This window comes from Capricornis sumatraensis, chromosome 15 (genome assembly GCF_032405125.1).
Source record: "Capricornis sumatraensis isolate serow.1 chromosome 15, serow.2, whole genome shotgun sequence".
NCBI lineage: Eukaryota > Metazoa > Chordata > Mammalia > Artiodactyla > Bovidae > Capricornis > Capricornis sumatraensis.
The window spans coordinates 46,347,312-46,366,538 of record NC_091083.1 but is presented as its reverse complement, the minus strand read 5'-3'; the positions used below and the strand labels follow the sequence as shown (position 1 = coordinate 46,366,538).

The 19,227-nt window shown below is 41.9% G+C and overlaps 1 protein-coding gene across 1 annotated transcript; it reads right to left on the bottom strand.

The window, feature by feature from the left end:
• Nucleotides 1–343: 343 nt before the first annotated feature.
• LOC138091803 (dihydrodiol dehydrogenase 3-like) lies at nt 344–11,997 on the bottom strand. The gene is made up of 9 exons (XM_068987777.1): nt 11,914–11,997; nt 8,510–8,677; nt 8,123–8,239; nt 6,813–6,890; nt 6,284–6,406; nt 5,366–5,475; nt 4,341–4,506; nt 2,408–2,490; nt 344–386 (listed from the first exon to the last, which is right to left on the bottom strand). Exons 1-9 carry the CDS (start codon nt 11,995–11,997, stop codon nt 344–346), a joined length of 972 nt encoding a protein of 323 aa, XP_068843878.1.
• Nucleotides 11,998–19,227: the final 7,230 nt, after the last annotated feature.

Sequence of the window (19,227 nt, the reverse complement as noted above, 5' to 3'; positions counted from 1 at the left end):
AATCTTTTCCCTTTGTAAATGAAAACACACACATTTCTACAGTAAAATCATAAGGAAGAGGCACCAAATTTAAATATTATTAAATGGGTTAATCATAGCTTATCTTTATTCTCTATCATTTCCTTTCAACTTTCCAAACTTTCTGTAATTTGCATTTTTTAACTATCACAAAAAAAAGTATTCTAACTTTGAAGCCTTTATTGTTTCATGAACTGTTTCTTTTTTTAAAGGAAAGGCAAACTTTCAAACATTCAGACATTTAAGCACCTCCACCAAGTACAAAAATCTTCTTCATAGTCCTAGAAGCAAGTAATTCTCAAAGAACCACAGTGAGAGCTGAGAGTCAATATTCTTCAGAGAATGGAAACTCAGGATGATCGACACAACTGAAAGAGAAGAATGATTCATTTATTAAATCAGCCATGTTGTCATAGAGAACATTATTCTGTGAATGTGGTCAGGATGGGCTAAAACTCTAAATCTACAAACACGTCCCTCGTTCTCCCCCGACAAGCACACCTGCAGGTGCCTGCTCCATGTGCAGAGGGCACCTGCACGTCCAGTCCCAACATTCATGTGTGATCTCCACTCCACAGTGACAGGTAGCTGGACTCAGGTTACAATTTATATGAGAGCACAAGACCTAGGGCTCACTGTGGAGGCCATTTCACACACAGGGAGAACTTCTTCGGTCCCTAGTTGATGAAAAGGTGCACAAATTAGCTGCACTTTTCCACACATCCATGGATAAGCAAATACTGAGCACTCCAAAAATACAGAGCACCTCCATTAAGGAACTTGTCATCTATAGGAGAGCTAGCATGTGCACCTGAATAATCACACAGTTCAAAGCGGGATTATTACCTCTTTAATTTAGTCAAACATTGGTTATGCAGTAATTACTATTACTGCTTTTTTCATTTTTCCTTTGTTTCTACTTTTCTTTCAGAATTTGTCTTTTTCAATTTGATTGATTAAAGAGTGCATTCGGAGCAATTCCAAGTACCAGGATCCTGGCTCAGGTCATTACCTGAGCCCACAACAGAGTACAGAAAAGTAAGTATCCACCTTTTTTTCAATTATCATATCTTTTATCAGAAGCATGATAGCTGCTATAAAAACAATAGGGAGAGTTTTGAAATCTTTCACTGGAAACAAAATCTTCATTTCACCAATAATTGGTATTCCCTTCTCTCTAAACTCCCTTCCAACATCTCGTGTTTGATTAGCCCTCTGTCCCTTCAATCCTGACATCTTCCTGCAGTAATTGGGCAGCTGGAATTCAATGTTAGTGACTAATTCAAAGTCAAGAGGGTATGGGCTCCCCAGGGACCTCTGATGGACAAATGCAACACTGGTGTGAGTCTTGACTCAAGAAACCACAGAGACCCAGATAATCTTACCTGAGTATGTCCTGCTAAGCAGTCACTCACTGGAGGGTCAGTTAAGCTCAAGATCTACTTGTAATTCAGTTTTGTGAGATAACAAGGATGAAGATATGGGAGTTGTAACAGGGAAGAAAGGGCAGTGAAGCGATTGATTTGTAGGAAACAGATGGTGTCTTGGTGAAGAAATGTCCATAAGGGAGAATGTCCACCAGACCCTTAGGGGAAAGGGTGGGACAGGCCCATGTGACATCACAGCACTGATGGATGTTGGCCTTTCTAGGACCTTCCTCCATTAAAAAACATCTACAATACATTTTATAGTTGTGTTGGGGTTAACATGATTTCAGGCTTCCTAGGTGGCTCAGTGGTAAAGGATCCACCTGCAAAGCAGGAGACATGGGTTTGATCCCTGAGTCAGCAAGATCCCCTGGAGAAGGAAATGGCAACTCACTTCAGTATTCTTGCCTGTGAAATCCCAGGGACAGAGGAGCCTGGCGGGCTACATCCATGGAAGACCAAGAGTTGGAAATGACTGAGTGACTAAATAACAACAACAAAACTTGAATGCAATTCATGATGGATTCATTATTATACAAAATATTATTAATATAATAATTTTCCACTGATGTAGAAAGAAATAGAGATTAAACATATTCACGGGACCCTGAAAGAATACAGGGCTGCAAGCACTGTGCCCTCTGTGTTTCCTGAGTCCCTCAGCCTTGAGAGGAGGTACACCAGGCACAGGGATTAGGGGCACAAAGTAGTGAATTCACCAGGATGTCAACTCAGATGATTTTATTGATGGGCTGGCCTGGGCCCCATCACATTCCTCTTGGTCAGAGACAGAGCCCTGGAGGAAACCTCTGGCCTGAGGTCTGCAGGAAGCCCCTGGTTTACTCCTACTCTAGAAATCAGCACTGTTTTCCTAGATTTAAGCTTTTAAAAAGCTAAGCTCTCCTGCTGACCTGCCTGCTAAAGAAAACAGTATCTGTGGGAAACATAGGCAAGTCACTTACAGGTGAAGATCATAGTATCTTATATTATGATTGAGGCCATCGATTGCTTTCATGTCTTCTGGAGTCAGTTCAAAGTCAAACACCTGGAAGGAAAGAAGAATCACACTGACCTCTCCCCGAAGGAGCCAGCCTCCCCCTGGGGGCTGGAGGACTTTCCAGCTGGATGGAGACAAGAAGAGGGGATAGGGAAGCATGTCTGTCCTCAGTTTCCAGATGAATAAGCTTAGGACCCTCTGCTGAGTTCTCACCTCTCCCTTCCCACACCTTCTCCTTCTCTGTCCACCTCACAAACATTACATCACATCAGTCGCTTATCTTTCCAAGTGAATTACTTGAGACAAAAAAAAAGGAATCTAAAATCATTTTTTTCCAAACACACTGCTTTTAGACACTCCCGACTTGATACTTGAACCTGAGTTGACATTAGACTGATTGCCTCTCCCCAACATACCCTAAGGGCAACAGCATTTGGCTGAAGCAATGTGGGAAGGAGGCTCCCCTGAGAAAGCCTGTTCAGCAATCTGATATCAAACTACTCATTATCTATGACTGAATCTAAAAAAACACCTTTATGTACATACATTCCTGGAGAAAGTTATGAGAGGTGTTTAAACATTAAGGAACAACAAATTATTAAAAATTCACATCATAACAAATGGAAATGGAGGCTCAATTTTGTAAAGAAATTCATTTTCTCCGAAGTGATCTCTTGTTTCAGTGCAACATGAACCAAAGACAAGCACATATTCTGTTGTGGAAGTTGGTATAATGATACTGAATTTTAAATAAGAGAAGAACTAGTCAAAAGCAGTCAAGACATCCTTAAAATAGAAGAACGTACCATACTAAAAAGCAAAACTTATTTTTTACTTCAGTAACACAGTACAGAAATAGTTAAATAAACAAGAGTGGGCAGAAATGTACTTATGGACACTTGATATGTGGCAGAGTTGACAAGGAAAACGTGGAAATGGACAATTGTTTTAGTTATTCAGTCACTTAGTATGTCCAACTCTTTGTGACCCAAAAGGAAGAGGTTTTTCTCCCCACTCACTCACTGAGAATCATATCACTGTGCTGAAAAGAAGACTAGGTTAGTTGCCTTATTCTAGCCAATAAAAACTATAAAGAAAAGTCTTCAGGCTCCTCTAACAAGAGCCACATCCACCTGCTAAAGCAGAACTCCCGAGCTGCTCAGCACTGAACTGCAAACGCACAAAAGAGCCCAGCCTAGAGGACAACAGCTGAGCTGAGTGCAGGCTCATTTTCAAACCACAGATTCAGATACATAAATGAACTCCGCATTAAATCCTGAAACTGAGGAGAGTTTCCTATACAGCTAAGGGCAGAATAATGGTCTCCTACAAATACATAAAAAGAGAAACAACCTAGCTAAAGTGGACAGACAAAGTCATTAAGAGGAACTTCACAAAGACAGAAACTCAAAAAGATTAAATGTATGAAGATGAAAGCCTATTAGTATTCAGGGAAATAGTAATAAAACCACAAGGCTTTGGAAGTTAAAGAAAATTTTTGTGCCCCCAAATTCACATGTTATGGTGTTAAAAATGGAGCCTTTGAGGGAGGAGTAGGTCATGATGGCAGAGCCCTCACAAATGAGATTTCAAGAATATCATATTCATATAAGAGACTTGAGAGAGCTCTGTTTCCCTTCCAACATGTAAAATACAAGGAGAAGCCTGTGACCTGGAGGAGAGCCCTCACCCAACCACCCGGATCCTGATCTCAGATCTACAGGTTCACAACTGTGAGAAACAAATTTAAATTTTTTCACAGCCACTCAGCCTGTAGTGTTTTGTTAGAGCAATTCAAACAGTCTAAGAAAAATCACATGATGCAATTTTATCAATTGAGAACAGAGAAACTAAGATATTTTCCTTCGGAGCCCTCTGCCCACAGCCCTGCTCGTCACCTGTATGTTCTCTTTGATCCACTTCTTGTTGTTACCCTTGGCCAGAACCACAACCCCGCGTTGTATCTGGTAGCGAAGGGCAACCAGAGCTGCCGTTTTCTTGTGCTTTTGAGCAATGGCAGAGAGAACCGGGTCCTCCAGGAGAACGGGGTGGTTTGGGTTCACCCTGGAAGGAATTTCAGAAATGTTGAGGAGCTGAGACTACGCAGTTTCTAAGGAGGCTTCTCAAACAGACCAAGTAGGTCCACTCCAGACCAATGCTTCCCAAAGTCTGGTCCAGGGACCAGCAGCATCAGTATTACTTGGGATCTTATTAGAAATACAAATTCCATGGCTAAGCTGAAGACAAACTGAATCAGAACCTCAACTGAGACACTGCCCATTTTTTGTTTACAGAGCTCTGCAGGTGATTCAGATGCATTATTGAGTTGAGACCAGAATGCCAAATTGTGGATTATTTTCTTTAATTCTCAGGGGTTGTTTTTCTTCTGCAATCAAGGGCATGAATAGAGAGACAGTAGGAGGAGCCCAGGAATTGTTTTTAAATTTCACTTTTTAAGGTATTGATAAAAATTGAGTAGTCTCAAAAATAAGACACGTTTATTTCATCATTATTTTTCTAGGATGTTCACAGAAATGCTTCAAATTGAAATGTTTTCTATCGTGATATACCGAGTAGTTACATATTATCCAAATTTTAGATATGGGCTAACTGAGGCTTGCAACATCTGTTTTTACAAATGTGTTCATTAGTTAATAAGTAAATCATGACATCACCTTGTGTCTCTGGTCTCAACTGGGGGATTCTATATAGATTTCAGTGCAGACATTTGTTATTGATGAATCTACAAGCTAATACAATGTAGAAAACTTGTCTGGGTGATGGGAAGATAAAAGGATTAATTTCATCCCACCCCTCTCTCCCTTCTGCCTATGAGAGATTTCCAAGTACTGTGCTATTTAAATTGTTTCATCAAATATTGAATTTCAGGGAAACTCCAGATGTCTTCATTAGGATTCAATACCATTCTTTTACTCGTTGGGATCCCAGAGCAGCATAGGCAACAAGAACGATTTCATGTGACTTGCAGAAATACAACAGTTTGCTCTGGTTGAGATAAGGGTGACATTCCACCTGTAGAATGCCCAAAGAGAAGAGTGTCAGATTATATGCAAAGGCAATATTAATATGACAGAGAAAGACTAAAAGTTTTCAAAGGCTAAAGGAAAGACTAGAACATTAAATGAAAACTGGAAATGTCAACATTTACAAGAAACAAAGAAAAGTGTATTTATACAGTTAATTTTATGATAGACATGGATGGGAGAACCAGTCCAATACTGAGTAATCAAAAGCTGTGCTCTACATTTGAGTAGATGTTCTTGAGTAACTATTTCATAAATTACTAGTATCACCTTGAGCCTTTAACTTCACCCTCTAACCTGGATGATTTTCATCACCTCTAACACATTTTTCTGAACTATGCTCCCTGTTTAAGACTCATAAATGCTGAGACAACTAGACCAAGAATTCAGACATCAGAACCCCACACAAACCCTTAAAATCCATCTCAGCTGTTGTGACTCTTCATTAATTTACTTCTGGTTCCATGTTTTTATCATCTTCCTTCCTGTATGCAGTTCTCTTCAGGGCACACTTCCCTCCATCTGTTCATCCTTCCATCTCAGGGAAATGCCTCCTTCCTCTAGTTCTGAGTTCTACCCACAGTTTAGAAGAAAGGCAACTCACCTTTTCCAGCCAGATGTTTGTAAATAGAGATACTGTTATGGATTCTATTCACACCATCCAGAGAGGCTCTGCTCTCTAGAATCCTCTGACCCACAAAGGTCAGATGAACAGCAGGGGAGAACAGACAGACATCAGGCTCCAGGGCAAGAAGGAGGTTGTGAAGAGCAGGAGGGAGAGGAGCCAAGCTGCTCACCTGGTTGCAGACGGGCTTGTACTTGAGCCCTGGCTTGTTCAGGATCTTCTCCAGCTGCTTGTGGTTGAAGTTGGACACCCCGATGGACTTGGTCAGCCCTGCATCCTTACACTTCTCCAGGGCCTGGGAGGGAGGAGTGGTGAATACTCATGAACAGTCATTTGGAATGGGCAATAGAATAAGAATAAATGCTGAAAAACATCAGTAATCACACTCATCCATCAAGAATTACCCTTGACTATCAAGAAGAAAACTCAGGAAGAAGGTCATGATTTCCCCACCTTAGGAAAATCTCCTGAGAAGATATATCACATGGAAGGAAAAAGATACCTGTCTACACTGTCCCAAATTCTCCTCCTCCATTCCTCTCTGTGAACATTTCACCAATGGTTTCCTCACCACAACCCCAGCATTCATGCCCTTAGATTCATGAACTGCTGAGTCTGATGGTCCACAGCCCATTCTCACAGGTGGAAGAAATGAAGGAGGTTCCCCCTCTTCTGGCTGGTTCTCTCCTCCATGGACTCACCTCCCATGTGCGACAGAAATCCACTGAGTCAAATATCAGTTTTCCATTTTCATCTTTGGGGTATAATTCCTCCCCTGGCTGGATAGAAGCACTCATTTTAGACATGTCACAAAATAATTTCTCTGCATTTACAGGCTGCTAGGCACCAGGGAGTAAACCTCCATCAGGTAGCTTCACAAATTTCTAAATATTAATATTTGCAAAGTGATTTGCACATATGGAGCTGTCAGCAATACCTTTAGTAAGGAGGACTATTCCAATCTCTTACACTCAACATATGTTGTAATAAATACAATTTTTCTAGGTCCTAAAAGGGACTCACAGTGACTTCTCTGAATTTTGTCTGCTCCTTGTACTTGCCAATTTTGAAATGCCCTTTTGGGCTGGGAATGGCAGTAAGTTACATGGCATAATTTCCAGAATAAACTTTGCAGTCTTCATATGGCTAGATATCAGACTTCCTTTTTCATCTGAGCATCAGGTGCCCTAGGGCAGGCATGTGAACCAGCAAGGCTACATTTAGGTGGATATGGAGTGTGGATGATCCACACATTTTCTCAAATATTCATGACCATGAGCCTTGAACTGCCCCCAAGGTCATATTTGCCTCCAGTGGAAGATGTTCAGTAAAAAATAAAGTAAATCATGAGTAGTGTCTGATAAGGGATAGAAGAAAGGAGACATTTCTGAACACTGCTGCAAATCCTCAAAACTCTCTGTGTCTGGGACTTGCCATCTACATAGTCCACTAAGCGATTTTGCATTACATAGCTTGAGTTTATTTCTGTAACTTGAAACCAAGAGTTCTAAGTAAACTGTCATTCTTAATGGCTAAGTGCAGTCTACAAACCTCATCATGAAGACAGGCAAGAGTGTAGGCCATGTCTCCCAACTTCCTATACAATTAAGAGATTTACCTCACCCAGAGGAAGCACCACCAAATCTGGTCAACTTGAAAGAGTAAAAGACAAGATTAACTCATCATGTTCAATGTAAGGCAGTGTCATGCTCACCACAGCTGCACCAAACTCTTGGTTCATGAAATCCCCAGACACTCAGGAGTCATAACAAGGACTGTGTGCAGAAATGGCTGATTTCTCTTTCCTTTAGTTTTTCAAGCAGATCCTCAGATTATTAAATCCTTTCAAAAAACTCAGTAAAAAAAATCACAAAGGATTATTTGGGGGATTCTACTCTAGTGTAATCATCCTTTCAACCTACTAAGAAAAATCTTTCTTCAACCATCCATGCAAGTTGATACGCATTCTAACAGAAGATATAACATTGACGTGATCACACAAATTTATAACCTTCAGAGCCAGCGGATAATGCATAATATAGAGATCGACATAGTCCAGTTGAAGATTTTTCAGTGACTTTTCCAAGGCTGGTCGGACCAACTCTGGTCGAAGGGAAGTTAACCAAAGCTGCAGAAGTTAAAGAATCAAAGTTGCATTAATAATATACAAGGTAATTTTTTTTGAGGCTTGTGGGATATTACTTCACCAAGGATGGAATCCCGGCTCCTGGCAATAAAGCACCAAGCCTTAAACGCTGAACCACCAGGGAACTCTAATACTTTAGGAATATACCAATAAGCATATTTCCCCAAACAACCCCACCAAAGGATCCTATTATGTAATTGTCATCTGGGAAAAATCACTTGCACACGTGCACACACACAACACACACAGTACCTTTGAAGTGCAGAATATGTCTTCTCTCTTCACAGTGCCATCTGCAATCTTGCTTTGAATGGCCTGGCCAACCTCCTCTTCGTTTTGGTAGGCATGAGCACAGTCAATATGTCGGAACCCAATCTCTATAGCAAATGGGGTGAATTCCAGAGCATCCCTCTTAGCAACCTACATAAGCAACAAAGGTAGAAGTTGAATACCCACATAAGATATTGCTAGGCACAAGCTTTGATCTTCCTAAGAGTCAACTTTTTTCTATGTCTTTGGTTAGTTCTGTATGTATAGTGATGAACCCATAACAGTTTCCCTTAACATTCCTAATAAGTAATTAAATGAACACTAGCCAGGAACCCTTCAACTTCAGGTGATCAGTGGCTGACTGCTGGTATCAGAGGATGGCAAAACCACCTTTAGGTTTAGTGATTTGATAAAAGAACCCAAAGGACTCAACAAAACGTTCTAGTCATGAATATGATTTATAATGGGAGGTGTTTGAAGCAAAAGGAGCAAAGTTACAAGGTGCCTGGTAAAAGTACCAAGAACCAAGGTGACAGCTTCTGAGACTTCTACCTACCAGTGAAGCCACACAGAATACACCCAAAAACATACCAAAAAAAAAAAAAAGCTGTATCTTTTCAAGGTGTACATTGTGATATTCTCATATAAGTTATTGTTGTTATTCACTTGCTCAGTCGTGTCTGACTCTTTGCAACCCCGTGGACTGCAGCACTCCAGGTTTCACTGTTCTTCACCATCTCCCAGAGTTTGCCCAGACTCGTGTCCTTTGAGCCAATGATGCCATCAAACCATCTCATCCTCTGTCCCCTCCTTCTCCTCTTGCTCTAAATCTTTCCCAGATTCAGGGTGTTTTCCCATGAGTTGTCAGTAGCATTAAGTAGCCAAAGTGTTGGAGCTTCAGCTTTAGCATCAGTCATTCCAAGGAATACTCAGGGTTGATTTCCTTTAGGATTGACTAGTTTGATCTGCTGGCTGTCCAAAAGACTCTCAAGAGTCTTCTCCAACATCACTGATCAAATGCATCAATTCTTTGGTGCACAGCCTTCTTTATGGTCCAGCACTTACATCCATATATGAACATGACTACTGGAAAAACCATAGCTTTGACAATATGTACCTCTGTGGGCAAAGTAATGTCTCTGCTTTTTAACACACTGTCCAAGTTTGTTATAGCTTTTCTTCCAAGGAACAATGTCTTTTAATTTTCTGGCTACACACCATTCACAGTAATTTTGAAGACCAAAAAAAAAAAATAGTCTGTTACTGTTTCCATTGTTTCCCCATCTATTTGCCATAAAGTTATGGGACAGGATGCCATGATCATAGTTTTTCAAACGTGGAGTTGTAAGCCAGGTTTTTCACTCTCCACTTTCACCTTCTTCAAGAGGCTATTTAATTCCTCTTCACTTTCTGCCATTATGGTGGTGTCGTTTGCATATCTGTGGTTACTGATATTTCTCACGGCGATCTTGATGCCAGCTTGAGCTTCATCCAGCTTAGCATTTCTCAGGATTATACTTACTCATATAAGTATCCATTGTTAATAATTACCACAAGCAAGCTAGTTAACACCATCACCTCACATAGCTACCTTTTAGAAGTGCTTGTAAGAAGATACAGATCTAGTCTCTACAAAATCTCAAGATATAGCCCATTATTTTTAACTATAGTCAACATGCTGTACATCAGGTCTCCAGAATAATGCATCTTATAACAGAAGGTTATACCTTTGACCAACATCTTTCCATTTTTCCCAGGCTTGTCACCAGCTTCTGGTCACCATACCTCTACTCTCTCTTCTATGAGTATCACTATTTTAGATTCCACCTACAAAGAGATCATGCAGTATTTGTCTATTTCTGGCTTACTTCACTTTGCTTAATGTTCTCCCAGTTCTTCTGTATGATTGCAAATGGATTAACTTTGTCTTCAATGCTCAATACTATTCCATTTCTTTTTATGTGATTCAGAATCTTTCCCATTTCAAGGAGGTAGATAATTGGGGTAACAGACTTCTGCTGGGTCTAGTTCTGGTTTTTCTTAAATGCCCGGACGTGTGGGGATGGGCTTCCCTGGTGGCTCAGACAGTATAGAATCTGCCTGCAATGCAGGCGATCCCCAGGATAGGAAGATCCCCTGGAGAAGGGAAAGGCTACCCACTCCAGTACTCTCGCCTGGAGAATGCCATAGACTGTACAGTCCATGGGATCGCAAAGAGTCAGACACGACTGAGTGATGTTCACTTTCAAGGATGTACCTGGGAATGAGCCTATGAGCTTCAGTAACAGCCCTGTCCCTTTCCTCTCCTCAACCCAATGTGCTCTATGAAGTAAACAAGTTCTGTCTTCTATCTGCAAAGTGTCTCTTAATAATTTTTCCACTTTATAAATTAGAATAGTGAACCTCAAAGTATAAGTCCAGTCCCTGTCACATCTACTCTAAAGACAAGATAGACAGCAAACTTTCTGGCCTGCAGTCTAGAGACTTGTCCACTAACCCCTCTTATGACCAAGCACTGCAGACCACACTTTAATAAAAACACATTACAAAACCCCAGGGTACATTACAAACCTGGCCTGTAAGATTGTGTCTTATCCCCTCAAGTGATACTAAGGTTCCCATCAGAAGAAGTTTCCAAGCAGAAACAGAAGTAAAGTCGCTAGTCGTGTCTGACTCTTTGCGACCCATGGACTGTAGCCCACCAAGTTCCTCTGTCCATGGGATTCTCCAGGCAAGAATACTGGAGTGGGTTGCCATTTCCTTCTCCAGGGGATTTTCCTGACCCAGGGATCAAACCCAGGTCTCCTGCATTGCAGGCAGATGCTTTAACCTCTGTGCCACCAGGGAAGCCCAAGCAGAAACAGAAGCACAAGGCAAAAAGCAGCTGGAGTGTTCCTTGCCTGGCACCAAGCAGGTATCCCACAGTAGAAAAGCAATTCTCTCCCATTAGTTTTCAGTCACCTCATCTTCAGGACCTTCCACCTCAAATACTTCTCTGGGTCATGTATTATTGGAAGCAGGAAAGAGCTCTTAAACTAATAAAATGTACAGAGAAAGCTTGCAACTGCAGTCACCCACAAAGGAAAGCAGCTGACAGTGATCTTGACAGCCAAGTCTCACCTCTTCTGCCAAGCTGGGAAAGAGACAGAAACTGGAGGGGAGCCCAGACCCAGTGTAATCTACAGGTGAGCACAGTTTCACACCCTGAGGCTGAGTGAAGACTGAATGCTCTCTCCTCTTTCATAGGGCATGGTTCTGGCCAGGTTAGTGGAACGATGTGATCCTCCCAGAGTCACACAGGAGCTCAGTGCTTGACAACCCAAGACCCTTTCACTCATGTTACATCCACTACTATTTATATCTTGACCTGCAACTGCTACTGTTACCTCCGGAGGTGCATAGGTTCCAAATCCCAGGACAGGAATGAAGTGGCCGTCATTAAGTTTCATTCTCTGGCTTTTGGGATCCATTGCCTATTTCTCCTTGGAGTAAACAAACTGTGGATTTTCTTCTTTCTTCACAGGTTAGGAATAACAGGAAGGTAACACCCCAGCTGCACCATCCAATGTTAGCAGAAATATTGTAAGAAGAGCATGATTAAACCAGTTTCCATTGAGTAAGAACAGGATTAAAATCAGTTAGCTTGTTTGCTCTTTTTTCAGCCGTAAAACACTATTATATAATGATGACATGCTGAATAATTATTGACTATATTTTAGACTAGACAATTCCACAAGAGCAATAGTTTTTATTTTTCTGTTACAAAACCACTCTCGATCAAACATCAGTTGAAACAACAGTCTTACAGTACAAACATACACAAATACACAAATCACACAATCCAAAAGTGTTTAATAAGCATTTTTTAAAATGTTAACCTTTAATGAAGAATCAAAACTTCAAATGAAAATAAATTTGCCTTTTTACATTTTCCACCAGCAAAATTATTATGCTTTTACAGACCTGACTGGTGAAATCCTGAACATGATATGGAAACCAGACTTTGGCCAAAGCACTTATTGAAGGTTAATTATTAATAGTTTTAAGATATCATATGCAGTGTGCAAACTCTGAGTGTTCATACCTTGTACTTAGTTATATAACTCTAATAGTACTCTCATATGTAACTGACACATATTTTACATAATTTATTAACTGTCCCACATTATTCATAAAGAAAAACCTATAAACAAATTGAAATACAACAAATTTGGAAAGAGTAATGGAAATTGTGATGCACTTATAGACAGGGATATTGTGAAGACAAATAAAATTTAACGTGCTGTGATGTCAGCAAAATGGTGAGATGGGAGGATGGAAATCTCCAATGGAAAGACAAGAAAGAGAAGGCAGCTGAAAAACCTCATAGGAGCTCTGGAAAACAGTCACAGAAAGATCTATAGCCAAAAAAAAAGTGAACAGACAACTAGGAAAAATCCAGAACAGAACTACAGAAAATTTCATCATATATTACTCACCTGTACCCTCCTCCTGCCTGGGGCAGTGCAGTCTTGATCAGTTCCAGTTGCCTCCCTCAAACCAGAATGATCAGAAAAAACCATATGTGCAATGTTCCAACCTACCTGGGGACTTCCTGGAGACTGGTGTCTGTTCCACTTAACTCTAAATTTAAACTGAAGAGCAGCTGGAGAGGCTATTACAGCTACAGGAGGAATATATACATATATATATATATATACATACATACATACAGGGACTCAAGGACAAAGGAATAAAGGTGGAGACATAGATTAGACCATGTATTAATAGAATCCTGAATAGGACTGGGGTGTGGCTTTGGGGAACATAGGGCATTCAAAAAACAGTCATAAATTTACCAAAATCAGAAAGCAATTCTCAGGCCAGGCACGATGATGACTCAGAAATGACTGAGACCCCCTTAGCTTTCTTGCTGGGCTGATCCCAGGACTAGGAGCATGATGAGCAAACTAATGAAGAAGTCATGACAAGAAACAAATCTACCAAGAGCAAACTTTTGCCTGCTGTTTCAAGTACCCAATGATGAACACAAACACACGCAGGAACACACACAGGAATACACACACACACACAGCAACACACACTGGAACATACACACACACATCTGGATGGGGCAGTGCACACTTATAAGGGATGGAATGATTTTGGACCCACCATCAGAGTTCTGCTCCAGCACCTTGGGACCCACACCGTCCAGTAGGGTGGGTACACCCAGTGAGCACAAAAGCCTCTGCTCACACTTGGCTCTGGTGTAACCTCTCTCCCCTCCCACCAAGCTGCCAGCATGCCCTGGGGAAGGGGTGACCCTGCCAACATCAGCTCCAGCTCTGCCCCCAGATCCTCCAGGCACAAAGACTGCACAGGCACCTGTCCACACATGGACACCCCTGCAAGACCAGAACAGGTAAGTTTTTCACCTAATTTCGTAGGGATGCTTCCTTGGTGGCTCAGCTGGTAAAGACTCTGCCTACAGTGTGGGAGACCTGGATCGATCTCTGGCTTGGGAGGATCCCCTGGAGAAGGGAACAGCTACCCACTCCAGTATTCTGGCCTGGAGAATTCCATGGACTGTACAGTCCATGCGGTCACAAAGAGTCAGACCCGATTGAGGGACTTTCACTTCACAGGGAGAGAGGAAGTTAATGAGAAGAGAGAGGAATTTGTGTCAAATGAAACATTAAGAATAAACACCTGAAAAAAATCAGCTATGAGATAGGCATTGATAGTTTACCAATACAATTGACCGGAATGGAAAAACATAAGAAGAATGCTACCTTAACTAGGGAATGGAACATACTAACATTCACAGTGTAGGGGTTCCAGAAGCAGAAGAGAGGAGGAAAGGGGCAGAAAATGTATCTGATGAAAGTATGGCTAAAATTTTCTTAACCTAGGACTTCCCTGGTGGTCCAGTGGTGAGGACTCTGTGCTTCCACTGCACGGGGCACAGGTTCTGAACCTGGTCGGGAAACTACTTACCAAAGCTGATTAAAATGATGAGATGCGAGATATTCCTGGATTACCTGGATCACTCTGGTATATTCACAGAGTCCTTATACATGGGACCTGGGAGGGCTGTATTCAAAGAGAAGGTGGGAAGATAGGAGCATTAGATAAGAGAATCGAAGACCCTATGGGCTGTCTCTGAAGATGTTGGAAGAGTGTCCAAGAAAACAAAGCGTTCTCTTGTTGTACAGTGACATATTGCATACAACTCTTTGCACCCCATGGACTATAACACACAAGGATTCCCTTTCTTTCACTATCTCCTGGGGTTTGCTCTAACTCATGTCCATTGAGTCAATGATGCCATCAAACCAACTCATCCTCTGTCGCACCCTTCTCCTCCTGCCCTCAGTCTTTCTAGCATCAGGGTCTTTTCCAATGAGTCAGCTCTTTGCATTAGGGTGAAAAATATTGGAGCTTCAGCTTCAGCATCAGTCCTTCCAATGAATATTCAAGGTTGTTTTCCTGTAGGGTTGACTGCTTTGTTCTCCTTGCTGTTGAGGGACTGAATCTTCTCCAACACCACCATTCAAAAACATCAAATCTTCGGCCTTCTTTACAGTCCAACTCTCACATCTACATGACTACTGAAAAAACCATAATTTTGACTAAATGAAAATTGGTGGGCAAAGTGATGTCTCTGCTTAATACACTGTCTAGGTGTGTCTTGGATTTTTTTTTCCAAGGACCAAGTGTCTTAATTTCCTGGCTGCAGTCATGGTTCACAGCAATTTTGGAGCCCAAGAAAATGAAGTATGTCACTGTTTCCATTTTTTTCCCATCTATTTGTCACAAAGTGATGGGACTGGATGGGTTTCCAGGTGGCACTACTAGTAAAGAACCTGTCAATGCAGGAGACATAGTGACATGGGTTCTACACCTGGGTCAGGAAGATCCCCTGAAGGAGGGCATGCAACCCACACCAGGATTCTTGCTCAGGGAATCCCATGGACACTGGAGCCTGGTCAGTTACAGTCCATAGAGTCGCAAAGAGTCAGACATAACTGAAGCGTCTTAGCATGCACTCACGCACGATGTGACTGATTGCAATGATCTTATTTTCTTGAATGCTAAAATTTAAGCCAGGTTTTTCACTGTCCTCTACCACCTTCATCAAGAGGCTGTTTAGTTCCTTTTCACTTTCTGCCTGAAATGTGGAGTTATCTGCTTAACTGAAGTTATTGATATTTCTCCCATCAATCTTCATTCCAGCCTGTGATTCATCCAACCCTGCACTTAGCTTGATGTAAACCACATATAAGTCAAATATGCATGGTGGCAATATGCAGCCTTGACGTACTCCTTTCCCGATCTTAAACCAGTTCATTGTTACATGTCTGGTTCTAACTTTTGCTTCTTGACCTGCATACAGGTTTCTCAGGAGGCAGGTAAGGTTTTCTGTTATGCCTATCTCTTTAAGAATTTTCAGTCAAAGACTTTAAAGCAGTCATGAAAGCAGAAGTAGATGTTTTTATGGAATCCCCTTGCTTTTCTATGATCCAAGAGATATTGGCAATTTGATCATTGCTTTCTCCACTTCTAAATCCAACTTGTAAAAGTTCTCGGTTCACATATTGCTAAAGTCTAGCTTAAAGGATTTTGAGCATTACTTTGCTAGAATGTGAAATGAGTGCAATTTGCAGTAGTTTGAACATACTTTGGCATTGCCCTTTTTGTGATTGGAATAAAAACTGACTTTTTCCAGTCCTGTGGTCATTGCTTTGCTTTCCAAATTTGCTGACATATTGAGTGCAGCACTTTAACAGCATCATCCTTTAGGATTTGAAATAGCTCAGCTAGAATTCCACCATGTCCATTAACTTTGCTCATAGTAATGCTTCCTTGGACTGACTAGACTTCACACTCCAGGATTCTGGCTAGAGCTAAGTGACCACACCATCGTGGTTATCCAGGTCATTAAGACCTTTTCTGTACAGTTCTTCTGGGTATTCTTGCACCTCTTTTTAATCTCCTCTGCTTTTATTAGGTCCTTACCATTTTTTTCCTTTATTGTCCTCATCTTTAATGAAAAGTTTCCTTGGTATCTCTAATTTTCTTGAAGAGACATCTAGTCTTTCCCATTCTATTGTTTTAGTCTATTTCTTTGCATTGTTCACTTAAGAAGGCTTTCTTATCTCTCCTCGCTATTCCTTGGAACTCTGCACTCAGTTGGGTATATCTTTCCCCTACTCCTTTGCCTTTCCCATTTCCTCTTTCCTCAGCTATTTGCAAGGTCTCCTCAGACAGCCATTTTGCCTTTTTTGCATTTCTTTTTCTTTGAGATGATTTGGTCAGCACCTCCTATACGTGTTACAAATGTCATCCATAGTTTCAGGCACTCTATCAATTTAATGCCTTGAGTCTATTAATCATTTTTATTATATCATCATAAGGGATTTTATTTAGGTCATATGTGAATGGTCTAGTGATTTTCCTACTACAGGGAAGGAATACAGGCCCACCTATCCACAGAAAATTGGATAAAAGATTTACTGAGCATGACCCTGCCTACCAGAGTAAGACTCAGTTTTCCCCACAGTCAGTCCCTCCCACCAGGACGCTTGAAAATCCATCACATGGCAGACAGAGGAGCAAGAATTTCAATCCTATGGCCCTCAGAATGAAAATCACAATGGAAAACTAACCAAAATGATCGCATGGGATCAGTCTTCTGTAACTCATGAAACTATGAGTCATGCCATACAGGGCCACCCAAGATGGGCGAGTCATGGTGGAGAGTTCCGGCAACATGTGGTTCACTAGAGAAGGCAATGGAAAACCACTTTAGCATTCTTGCTGTGAGAACCCCATGGACAGAATGAAAAGGCCAAAAAGATAACACTGAAGAATGAACTCCCCAGGTCAGTTAGGTGCCCAATGTGCTACTAGGGAAGAGGGAGAAATGGCACCAGAAAGAATCAAGGGGCTGCACCAAAGCAGAATTAATGCCCAGGTGTAGAGGTATCTGTTGGTGAGAGTAAAGTCTGATGCTGTAAAGAATAATATTGCATAGGGACCTGGAGCGTTAGGTCTCTAATCCAGATAAACTGGATGTGGACAAACAGGAGATTGCAAGAGGAAACACGGACATTTTAGGAATCAGTTAACTAAAATGGACAGAAATGGGCAAATTTAATTCAGATGACCATTATATCTACTACTGTGGGCAAGAATCCCTTAGAATAAAAGGAGAAGCCTTCATAGTCAAAAAAGATTCCAAAATGCAGTACTTGGGTACAGTCCCAAAAATGACAGAATGATCTTGGTTTACTTTCAAGGGAAATCATTCAACATCACAGTAATGGAATTCTATGCCCCAACCGCATATGCTGAAGAAGCTAAAGTTGAAAGGTTCTGTGAAGACCTACAAGACCTTCTAGAACTAACCAAAAAAAGATGTCCTTTTCATCATAGGGAGCTGGAATCCAAAAGTAGGAAGTCAAGAGATACCTGGAGTAACAGGCAAGGTTGGCCTTGGAGCTCAAACAACACAGGGCCAAGGCTAACCGAGTTCTGTCACGAGAACACTCTAGTCATAGCACACACCCTCTTCCAACACCACAAGACCTGTTCTCTAGGGGCTGCAAAAGGTGACAAAATAGGTTTCTCCCTACAAGTTCCAGAAAAGAGTGCAGGCCTGCTGGCCTCTGATTTTAGCCCATTGATTTCGAATTTCTGACCTCCATAATGTAAACTAACAAATTGGTGTGTCAAGCCACAGAATTTTTGGCCATTTGTTGGAGCAGCAGAATTAACTAATACAGATGTGATTTAAGTCAACCCATCTCCACCTGCTGCATCATAGGTTTCCGTCTCTCTGCTGGATCGCTCCTCTGACCTCAGACCCAGGTGGTCATCTCCCCCAGCTGGGAGCCTTTTCCACTTTTTTTGGCAACTGCCCAGTTCCGTGGTCCTCAATACAGCAATGTCTTTGAAAACTGTGTATACTCTGTCTGTCATTGGTCTCTTCATGCCATTTCTTAAACCCACTTTACTCAGGGTTTGTCTGAGTATGTGTATGGCAACCAGTATTGTTCAATACACTCCAGTATTCTTGCCTGGAGAACCCCCTGATAGAAAAGCCTGGCAGGCCACAGTCCACAGGGTCACAGAGAGTTGGACATGACCAAAGGGACCCCATATGCGTAGACACAAGACCATTTTTTTGCCTGTGACAGCTCTGCCCCAGTGAAGGTGGCAGCGCTGCTTGGGTTGTGGGGACCATGGTGGCACCAAGTGTGCAGGGATATGGACTGCCTCAGCCACTGGAGTATTGGCCCTATCAGAGTCCTTTTTCAAGCCTCTGGTACCTGACGATCAGAAGGCCTCTTCGGCTAGTCTTTGTCCGTAGCTCCGCCCATTCAGGCACATAGAGGGCTCCCTTGCCTGGGGCCCTTTTCTGTTGTTCCATGCATCAAGCACATACAAGGTCCCCATCCCAGTGGCCCCCCTTCCTGCCCTGGGCTGGGGCCCTACTCTGTAGATCAGCAATCAGGCACTTAAAGAGGCACTCTGGGTGGGGTCCTCCTCTGTAGTTCCCTGCCTCAGGTGCTTGATGGGTCAGCCTCTCTATTATTCAGCTGCGCATGCTGGTGTGTGGGGAGAGAGGCTATGGTGATGGCTCCATCTCCTATGCATGACTCAGCAGTATCGCCTTGCTTCCATGTCTGCCTGGCTTTCCTCCACAGGCATTT